We start from the raw sequence: 11,041 nt of genomic DNA on the forward strand, positions 1-11,041 counted from the left end.
GGTGAGAAAGACCCCCTAACACTGCCTAAGGGGCAGAAGTTTATGGATCAGTATCGCGTGGAATCTCTGGTCAGGAGCTCTGCCTCTTGGTGAGGGAGACCAAGTATGTGGCTCCAGGACCTCAGGAACATGCCAGAGACACAGCTCAAGCACCTGGGAAAGGGTGACAGTCCTGGGAACATCAGCACTGACTCATGTCCCAACTCTCCCTTCTATGGGAGGGATCTTTCCTGAGGCTCAAATCTGGAGTTTGTGAACACCTGGGGACAGAGTCTAGGACTGAGTCCTAATCCAGGTTTATTTTGGGACACTCACCTGTCCTTGTCCTCCTCTAGGACCCAAAGGAAGTCTCCACCCCCAACCTCCCTCAGTGAGCCTGTCACATGGGTATTGGCACTGGCAGCACCATGAGGGTGCACCGTACCCAGATCTCCCCATGGAACATCCCCCTCCATCCACAGCCACCTTCCCACCCCTCTGCAGGGTCAGGTCACTACAGTGAGTGCATTGCTGTCCAATTCTTTCCATAGAGCCACATCGTGCCCCTCTGCTCTGGACTCTGAAGCTCCTCCACTTCTGAGCCAGCTCTATTTCTCCCCAGAGTCTGGGATGTGTCCACAAGTGACACCTGTGAGGACATGGAGAAGTCTTTGTTCCTTTCTCATTTTGCATTGGCTGCTCTTCAGGGACTTTGAGCCCTGCCTGAGCTGGCCTGCTGGGACAAGATTACATACAGTGTCACTGGTACTGCAGTCTATCCAGGACATTTCCATAGGTATCCTGAGACCCAGAGAGCTGCCCAACACAGTCCAGGAGAAACTACTGGCTCACAAACTCAAGCAACCTGTGTGCACATTATCCTCTTGACATTTTACCTACAAATGGTTCTACACCAATGAAACAATGAATGGAATAGAAGCCCCCATATCCACACCTCGCCATCAAACATGCTGGACTCAGGTGTGCACCAGCAATGAGATTTCATCATTTGTTCTACCAAAATGCCAGGGTTAGCTTGTGCTACAGGATTGTTAATCAGATCCTGATTGATACACAAGACAATAGGTCACAGGTCTCCTTCCTGAGCAGATGGGAGGCAGTATTTTAATTGAATTGTAGAATTGCCCAAGAGTCTAAAGATCTTGCTAAAGAAGTACTCTCCTGTCTTCTGGAAGCCCATGCGCAGGTAGAGAGTCAGAGCATCCTGCTGTACCATGCTAGTTTCAAGGACAACCTCACTGTAGCCCTGAGCCCTCGCAAATTGGAGGACAGTCATGACCAGGGCTTTCCCTAGTCCTTCACCTCGGTGCTCCAAGGCCACAGAGAGGTGAAACAGCTGCAGTTGCTTCCTCCCTGGGGGGGCATCCTCCACTGGCAGAGCACCCACTATGCCTGCCACGTGGCCCCCAGACTCAGCCACCCAAAAGCAGGAACCACGGGCCCTCAGGTAGGATTTGTTGATGTCAGCAAGGTCTGTCTGCAAACACTCGACTATGTACTGCCTCCAAGGCTGTCTGGCCAGCAGCCAGAGGAAAACAAGGAGGGTGACATTGGATACAAGAGCCAGGAGCCAAGAGCCAGAGACCAGGAGTAGGGCGATGGGCACCCCAAGTAAGACCAGGAATGTTTGTGGCATCTTCAGCACAAGGCGGAATGTGGCAGGGACATGCTCGAACATCCCTTGGGAGAACAAGTCCAGGACCCTCTTGCGGTCAGTCTCCTGGTATTTGCGGATGTGATGAGGTGCCATTGGGAGACTATGTGTCAGCAGTTTTCACAATGACAGGTAAACTTTCATACACGCCTTCTCTACAGCTCTGGAAGAGAGGAAAATATCCTGTGAGTGTCCCTGATATCCCCAGAACTTAGGATACAGCTCAAGTGTGTATCAATTTTTGTAATTAAATTTAGTTATTCTATTTATGTATATATGGCATCAGAATGCATTTTGATTCATTCTACACAAATGTAGCACAATTTCTTCTTCTTCTAGTTTTACATGATGTAGCTTCGCACCATATGTGCAGTCATACATGTCCCTAGGGTCATGATGTCCTTCACATTCCACCTTCTTTCTTGCCCCTATACCACCTCTCCATCCACATCCCTTTTTGCCCTATCAGATTCCCTCCATTCTTCCCTTCACCCCCATTATGGAGCAACGTTCACTTATCATGAAGAACATTCAGGCTTTGGTGTTGAGGGATTGGCTTACTTTGCTTAGCATGATATTCTCCAACTCCATCTATTTACATGCAAAGGCCATAATTTAATTCTCTTTTAATGCTGCATAGTATTCCATCATGTATATCCACCACAGTTTCTTTATCCATTGATCTATTGAAGGGCATATAAGTTGGATCCACAGTTCAGCTAATGTGAATTGAGCTGCTATAAACATTGATGTGGCTGAGTCTCTATAGTATGCTGATTTTAAGTCCTTTGGGTATAAGTCCAGGACTGGGATACTTGGGTCAAATGGTAGTTCAATTCCAGGTTTTCTAAGGAATTTCCATACTTAAAAGCAGTATGGAAATTCCTTAGAAAACCTGGAATTGAACTACCAAATTGGTTCCACCAATTTGCAGTCCCTCCAGCAATGTATGACTGTCTCTTTTCCTGGACATCCTCACCAACTCAATTTTTTTTGTGTTTCTTTACTGTGGACAAAAGGGCAGCAAGCCATCAGCACTGGGAACAGGTGTAGGATCAGACACATTTGACTAGAACCCCAATTTCCCCCAATTCTAACTGTGTGTCTTGGGTATGTCACATAACTGCTCTTAGTCTGTGTCTTCACCTACATTTTAGGTTTAATAACATTGTCCTCTAGGGTTGTTTTGAATGTTAACACCCTGGTGAATATAATGTACTGATATATACAGTTCCTTCCTCTTCAGCCTATTTCCCTTTTAGGGCTCTTTAAACTGATTGGTAAATGCAGATGACACCCTTTAACAATCATTGTTATGTGCCCAGGCCTTTGGGCCCTACCAAAGTTCTAAATCTTGCAGGATTCCTGTTTCCAAAGCAGAAGTTTCAGTGAAGCCTCCTTTCCCAATGCTAAGGATTAGGCTGCCAAGAAGTCAAAGGGCCAAGTGAAGCCTTCAGACCCTTAAAAAGTTGTGAGACTCCATTTCCACACTGAGACCCCCAACCTTACACTCCAGTCCACTCACCTGCTTCTCCAGAACCAAGAGTGTCCAGGGCAGCCTCAGACCTCAGCCTCCAAAGGACATCCAGGAGAGACTGTCTGAGACCTGCCCATCTGTGGGTAGCACATATAGATTGTCACTTATTTGCAGAGTCATGAAAGTTGCACAATCAGAAATCCCCAAGGGCAAAGTACTGAGGTGTAACAAGCAGAGGGACCAAGTCCATTCACCTTCTTGAAGACTGGGAAACAAACCTGTGGTGGTCAGCAGGATCTCGACCAGCACAGGCTCCTCACCTTAGGAGGCCTGCCACCCCTCTCCTGTTCCCTTCAGGCTACAGTATCTCCCACCCAGCACATCTGGACCTCTCTGAGGTCCACCCAGGTCCTATTCCACACCTGCTAGGAGTCTGGGACTGTGCCATTCAGCCTGGGCTCTCTCATCACAGGCAATAGCTCAGGTCTCTGGCTCAGCAACATGGTACTTACAGCTGGGCTTCTCCCTCCTCAGCTTTACTGGGCCAGGTAAACTCCATCCTCCTTGGCCCCTCCTCCTTTCCCTTCATTCACTCAGCAAAGCTTTTGCTGCAGGTTCTGCTCTGTAGCTGTGCCTTTCCAGTAGTCAACAGAGCTTCACATCCAGGTGACAGGCTCCCAGCTAGGGGGATGCTGGGTGCTCTGGTGGTTGCTCGGGGTTGGAGCCAGCAGACTTCCTGCATATTTCAGCTGTGATGTGCCAAACTAAGACAGATAGGTGCAAGTCAGAAAAACAAAATCCTTCTCCATGGACCATTATAAACTCTTTGGAAGAGATTTTCCTTCTAAAAGATGTGGAGCTCCACTGCACGGGAGCTCAATCTCTGTTGTGTGACTTTAACTCGTAGACCATTCAAGTCCCTGGCTTTCTTCCTCTCTCATTGATTCCTCAGCAGTGATATGCTAGAAGCAAGCATTGGCTAGTAGTGTTTCACTCATTTTATTCATATATGTATATATCTGAGAATCAAACCCAGTGCCTCACACATGCTTCCCAGAGGGCCACCACTGATCCACAGGCCCGGCACCTATTTCACTCATTTTTATTTTGGGTCCAGGACTAATGGATATTCAGGATGAGGAGGGATGTGGCTGAGGAGGGGTCTTAGATCCCAGGAGTTCCCCAGGAGCATTAGGTGTCTGGGAGATGGCTAGATGCCCTCACAGGGGTGACTGGCTAGAAGGAGGAAGCAGACTCATGGACTGCTGGGAGAGAGGATTTCCTCCCAGGCACACACTTGGTCAGAGATCCAAAGAGATGTTGGCCTCCCAGAGAGAAAAAGGAGCATCTCAAGCTGAATTAACAGAGGCTTGTCAACACTAACACAGAACAAAGGCACAAGCTTTAGGACAAAGAAGACATGATTGCCCAGGGAGGGAGTGGCTGAGGGCAGCATGGGCTTAGCCATGCAGGGTCCACAGCCTTGTTATGTGCATGGATAGTACTGCAGGAGGAAGGGAGACCAGAGATTGGATTGTAGCTTGGGAATGAGATGTGTGTGCATGAGAGAGAGAGAGAGAGAGAGAGAGAGAGAGAGAGAGAGAGAGAAAGAAAGAGAGAAAGAGAGAGAGAGTGTGTGTGTGTGGAGAGAGAGAGAGAGAGAGAGAGAGATACAGAGATTGATTATGTGTCATTCTCTGTGGTTGTATGTGGAGAACATATCAGGAGAGACAGAAATAATAGCAGATACCCCCAGATCACATGCATTCTCTGACCTAGAGAAGGTTTCCAGATAGAGGTATGCAGGTTGCTCACAAGAGCACCTGGCCAAGGAGGGCTCAAGAGAACTAAACCAAGCCTACAGGCATTGCCAAGTCCAGAGCCCTGGCTCAGAACTGGGTCTGGCCAAAGAGAGGCATTCATTTCTCACTTGCTCAAAGGCATTGTTTTCCCTGCTTCCCATTATCTGCATGGCTTGAAGAGGGAACCTTGATTGGTGTATATTAAGGAGCCTTCTGGCCCCAGAGGCCCAGGAAATGTACTGGTGGCTTGAGTTCCATGATGTGAACAAGACAGTGAGACCTGGACCCTGGAGGGCAGATATGGAGGAAAATAGATTGACTCAAATAGGAATGAACAGGGAAAAGGGGTGAAATATGATGGGCAGGATTTTGTTGAAAAGATCTAGGAGGATGCTAGGGAGAGGCCAGACATGGAAAGATCAGAAAATCCCTGTAGGGGCTGCCTGCAGTGTCCTCATGGAGATGCAGGTTGTGGGGGACCAGCAGCAGTAGTTCAGGGCCCCTACTGGAGGCTGCTGAGATTCCAGATGTCTGACACAAGGTCAGAACCCAAGATGAACATTCACCTTTGATTCTGAAAAGAGTATGGCTGTTGACCACACGCTTCTCAGTACAGTTACAGACAATAACCTGATCCATCAACACTTGAATGTCAGCAAAACGTGCACTGGGATTCTGAAGGGGTAAGAGAGGGGAATGTTCCTACTGAGAGTCAGTAAATATCAACCAGCCAGAATACCAAGTCAAGGTGAGGAGGCTTAGGCACTGTCCCTGTCCTTATCTACCCATATCCATGGTGGTTTCTGGGTTTTCAATAATACTATGTGGCTTCAGTGTCTCAGGTGACCTGAAGATGCATCTGCCAACGTGTTTTCAGCTTCCATCTCTGAAACAGAACACCTGAGACATTAATTTACATAGAGAAAGGGCATATTTGGGCTCAGTTCCAGAGGTTCCATTCCATGCTTGGTTGCACTCATTGCTTTTAGGTCTCTGTTAGAGGAGCAGGAGAGCAATGGCAGGGAGGTGATGGTGGAGAACACTGCTCCCAGATGGAGAGAAAGAGGAGATTAAGAAGAAAGAGGCTGGCATTCCACATCAACCACTGAGGGTACAATCCCAGACCCTGTGTTCTCCTCTAGGCCTCCCTCTTAAGGTCCCTCCTCCTCACAGTAGCACCACCACAAAAGTCAACGATATGGGTCTCTGATAGAATGGGAGGACCCCATGAGCCCAAGGAACCAGCACATCAATGCAGATGCAGGGACACTGTGAGCCCAAGCCTGAGGGGTCACTTCACTGTGACCACTACCTAGAAACACAGGCACCAAACAGGGTGGTCTGCAAGAAGCAGGAGTTGAAGGTCCACCTGGAACACTGTGCATATGCGACCTGTGAAGAAGAGAAGTCCCAATATTCTGATCTGTTCGTGCTGGGTATGGGATAGGCAGGAGGGAGAGGTGGAGAGTGGTGATGAGGGCTGATGGGGAACGAATGAGGAAGAACTCAAAGAGCAGGTCAAAAGTTGGAGATCTGTGGATTCTCCATGAATTGCTCATTGATTTCTGAAAAAAGTGACATGATTTGTGTCATGTAGTTTCATTGGTTTTCAGAAGCAAATATATATTCCGAGTTAATGAGCCAAATTGGCCCTTGATCTCTATACAGTTGCCCTGACTTCATGGAGGCCTCATCTCAGTGTGAGACCTGGACATTGTGGCCTCTGTCACCTCTTTCCCCTGTGTGCCACACATTCGGTCCATAAGCACTGACTTCGATTTTCAGGTACTTTCTCTTTCTTCACAGACACCCATCCTTTTCAGGCTTAAACTATTGCAACAGCATCCACAGTAAGATGTAGGGGTCATTAACCTGGGAGAGTGGTTTGGTTGTGGGGATAGTATCTGGAGAGCATGAAATTCACCCTTGTGACTTTCTTTAAGTTCACAGGACTGTAACACAAAGGACTTTCACAATGCCATACATGGAGAACAGATTTTAGTGTCTGTCCTTTTGTCTCTTAGGTCCAGCCCTGAGCCTCAGTGCCCCATAGTGGGAGGCTGCAGTCACAATCCAAGGGCAACCCCAGGTCTCAGTCCTACAGTACAAATCCTCCCAGGACCCAAGACCTGCCACAAAGTCATGGCTGGGAAGATGCTGGCTAACCAGGCTGCCCTGCCTCTGGGGAGGAGACAAGTCCTTTCTGGCCTGGGTTGCTGGTGACATGGAGAAGAAGACAGGTGCTGGGGGGCAGGGGCAGGGCGATGATTGCAAGGGAGAGGATTCCTATGCAGAGCAGAGGAGGGGCAGAAGGCCTTCACTTGAGCCTGAGGGCAGCCTCACTGACCTGCCCTCTTGAAGGCTGAAATTCAGGGTTGATGTATTTAGGAAGCTGTGTCCAGCCTCCTTCTGACAAGGTTTTTCTTTCCTGTTGAATGTGCTGTTTTTGCTGAGCCAAACTTGGGGGTGTATTTTCAAGTCCTCAATTGTTACCAAAAGGTTGAGACCTTTGAAGCTGGGTCATTTCTGAAATGTCTTCATTTGAAGAGTCAGTGCTTCTAGTTCATTGTTGATTACTAAATGATGGGAGGGGTCTCAGAGCCCCTTTGGTCCTAGACAACTTGTCTCTTCTATTTGGACAAAACCCATGAGCATGGTTAAGGGTTTCCATGTAGTTGAAATGGGCATAGCCAAGGTTGAATCCCAAAACTGCACAGGCCGTGGCCCAGGTGTCCCCACAATGCTGAGAAGTAGAAACTGAGGTGAGAAAGACCCCCTAACACTGCCTAAGGGGCAGAAGTTTATGGATCAGTATCACGTAGAATCTCTGGTCAGGAGCTCTGCCTCTTGGTGAGGGAGATCAAGTATGTGGCTGCAGGTCCCCAGGAACAAGCCACAGACACAGTTCTGGCAACTGGTAAAGGGTGACAGTCCTGGGAATATCAGCACTGACTCATGTCCCAACTCTCCCTTCTATGGGAGGGATGTTTCCTGAGGCTCAAATCTGGAGTTTGTGAACACCTGGGGAACAGGGTCTAGGACTGAGTCCTAATCCAGGTTAATTTGGGACACTCACCTGTCCATGTCCTCCTCCAGGACCCACAGGAGGGTTCCACCCACAACTTCCCCCAGTGAGCCTGGCCCATGGGTATGGGCCCTGGCAGCACGAACAGGGTGCAATACACAAGTCTCCCCATGGAACATCCCCCTCCATCCACAGCCACCTTCCCACCCCTCTGCAGGGACAGGTCACTACAGTGAGTGCATTGCTGCCCAATTCTTCCCATAGAGCCACATAGTGCCCCTCTGCTCTGGACTCTGAAGCTCCTCCACTTCTGAGCCAGCTCTATTTCTCCCCGGAGTCTGGGATGTGTCCACAAGTGACCCCCGTGAGGACATGGAGAAGTCTTTGTTCCTTTCTCATTTTGCATTGGCTGCTCTTCAGTGACTTTGAGCCCTGCCTGAGCTGGCCTGCTGGGACAAGATTACATACAGTGTCACTGGTACTGCAGTCTATCTAGGACATTTCCATAGGTAACCTGAGACCCAGAGAGCTGCCCAACACAGTCCAGGAGAAACTACTGGCTCACAAACCCAAGAAACCTGTGTGCACATTATCCTCTTGACATTTTACCTACAAATGGTCTACACCAATGAAGCACTGAGTGGAATAGAAGTCCTTATATCGACAACTCGCCTTCGAACATGCTGGACTCAGATGTGCACCAGCAATGAGTTTTCATCATTTGTTCCAACAATATGCCAGATTTTTCTTGTGCTACAGGATTGTCAATTAGAACCTTATTGATACAGGAGAAAATAGCTCATGGGCCTCCTTCCTGAGCAGATGGGAGGCAGTATTTTAATTGAATCATATGAATGCCCAGTAGTCTAAAGATCTTAGAAAGGAAGTACTCTCCTGTCTTCTGGAAGCCCATGCGCAGGTAGAGAGTCAGAGCATCCTGCTGTACCATGCTAGTTTCAAGGACAACCTCACTGTAGCCCTGAGCCCTCGCAAACTGGAGGACAGTCATGACCAGGGCTTTCCCTAGTCCTTCACCTCGGTGCTCCAAGGACACAGAGAGGTGAAACAGCTGCAGTTGCTTCCTCCCTGGGGGGGCGTCCTTCACTTGCAGAGCACCCACTATGCCTGCCACCTGGCCCCCAGATTCAGCCACCCAAAAGCAGGAACCACTGGCCCTCAGGTAGGATTTGTTGATGTCAGCAAGGTCTGTCTGCAAACACTCGACTATGTACTGCCTCCAAGGCTGTCTGGCCAGCAGCCAGAGGAAAACAAGGAGGGTGACATTAGATCCAAGAGCCAGGAGCCAAGAGCCAGAGACCAGGAGTAGGGCGATGGGCACCCCAAGTAAGACCAGGAATGTTTGTGGCATCTTCAGCACAAGGCGGAATGTGGCAGGGACATGCTCGAACATCCCTTGGGAGAACAAGTCCAGGACCCTCTTGCGGTCAGTCTCCTGGTATTTGCGGATGTGATGAGGTGCCATTGGGAGACTATGTGTCAGCAGTTTTCACAATGACAGGTAAACCTTCATACAAGCCTTTCCTACAGCTCAGGAAGAGAGGAAAAAATCATGTGAGTGTCCCCAGCTCTATCCCCAGAACTTAGGATAGAGCTCAAGTGTGTGTCTATTTTTTTAATTAAATTTAGTTATTCTAATTATGTATATATGACATCAGAATGCATTTTGATTCATTCTACACAAATGTAGTGCAATTTTTTATTCTTCTGGTTGTACATGATGTAGCTTCGTACCATATGTGCAGTCATACATGCCCCTAGGGTCATGATGTCCTTCACATTCCACCTTCTTTCTTGCCCCTATACCACCTCTCCATCCTCATCCCTTTTTGCCCTATCAGATTCCCTCCATTCTTCCCTTCACCCCCATTATGGAGCAACGTTCACTTATCATGAAGAACATTCAGGCTTTGGTTTTGAGGGATTGGCTTACTTTGCTTAGCATGATATTCTCCAACTCCATCTATTTACATGCAAAGGCCATAATTGCATTCTCATTTAATGCTGCATAGTATTCCATCATGTATATCCACCACAGTTTCTTTATCCATTGATCTATTGAAGGGCATATAGGTTGGATCCACAGTTTAATGTGAATTGAGCTGCTATAAACATTTATATGGCTGAGTCTCTATAGTATGCTGATTTTAAGTCCTTTGGGTATAAGTAAAGGACTGGGATACCTGGGTCAAATGGTAGTTGAATTCGAGGTTTTCTAAGGAATTTCCCTACTGCTTTTAAGTATGGAAATTCTTTAGAAAACCTGGAATTGAACTACCAAATTGGTTCCACCAATTTGCAGTCCCTCCACATCCTTGCCAGCTTAATTTTTTTTTGTGTCTTTACTGTGGCCAAAAAAGCAGCAGGCCATCAGCACTGGGAACAGGTGTAGGATCAGACACACCTGATTAGAACCCCAATTTCCCCCATTTCTAACTGTGTGTCTTGGGTATGTCACATAACTGCTCTTAGTCTGTGTCTTCACCTACATTTTAGGGTTTAATAACATTGCCCCTCTAGGGTTGTTTTGAATGTTAACACCCTGGTGAATATAATGTACTGATATATACAGTTCCTTCCTCTTCAGCCTATTTCCCTTTTAGGGCTCTTTAAACTGATTGGTAAATGCAGATGACACCCTTTAACAATCATTATTATGTGCCCAGGACTTTAGGCCCTACCAAAGTTCTAAATCTTGCAGGATTCCTATTTCCAAAGCAGAAGTTTAAGTGAAGCCTCCTTTCCTAATGCTAAGGATTAGGCTGCTAAGAAGATAAAGGACCAAGTGAGGTCTTCAGACCCTTAAAAAGTTGTGAGACTCCATTTCCACACTGAGACCCCCAGCCTGACACCCACCTGCTTCCCCAGAGCCGAGAGTGTTCAGGGCAGCCTCAGACCTCAGCCTCCAACGGACATCCAGTAGAGATTGCCTGAGGCCTGTCCACCTGAGGGTAGCACATATGGGTGGCCACTTATTTGCAGAGTCATGAAAGTTGCACAATCAGAAATTCCAGGGGCAAAGTACTGAGGTGTAACAAGCAGAGGGACCAAGTCCATTCACCTTC

At 47.9% G+C, this 11,041-nt stretch overlaps 2 protein-coding genes across 2 annotated transcripts; both read right to left on the reverse strand.

The window, feature by feature from the left end:
• Nucleotides 1-1,066: 1,066 nt before the first annotated feature.
• Nucleotides 1,067-1,750, reverse strand: LOC144249804 (N-acetyltransferase 8F1-like). Its single transcript, XM_077791993.1, has one exon. It carries the CDS (start codon nt 1,748-1,750, stop codon nt 1,067-1,069), a length of 684 nt encoding a protein of 227 aa, XP_077648119.1.
• A 7,007-nt stretch (nt 1,751-8,757) lies between these two features.
• Nucleotides 8,758-9,441, reverse strand: LOC144249629 (N-acetyltransferase 8F1-like). Its single transcript, XM_077791741.1, has one exon. The coding sequence runs from the start codon at nt 9,439-9,441 to the stop codon at nt 8,758-8,760; it is 684 nt and encodes a 227-aa protein (XP_077647867.1).
• Between the last annotated feature and the right edge of the window lie 1,600 nt (nt 9,442-11,041).

The sequence above is a fragment of the Urocitellus parryii genome, chromosome 12 (assembly GCF_045843805.1).
Source record: "Urocitellus parryii isolate mUroPar1 chromosome 12, mUroPar1.hap1, whole genome shotgun sequence".
In the NCBI taxonomy this organism is placed as follows: domain Eukaryota; kingdom Metazoa; phylum Chordata; class Mammalia; order Rodentia; family Sciuridae; genus Urocitellus; species Urocitellus parryii.

Coding starts and splice junctions, on each gene's coding strand:
- LOC144249804 (XM_077791993.1), bottom strand. CDS start 1,750: ATGGCACCTCATCACATCCGCAAATACCAGGAGACTGACCGCAAGAGG.
- LOC144249629 (XM_077791741.1), bottom strand. CDS start 9,441: ATGGCACCTCATCACATCCGCAAATACCAGGAGACTGACCGCAAGAGG.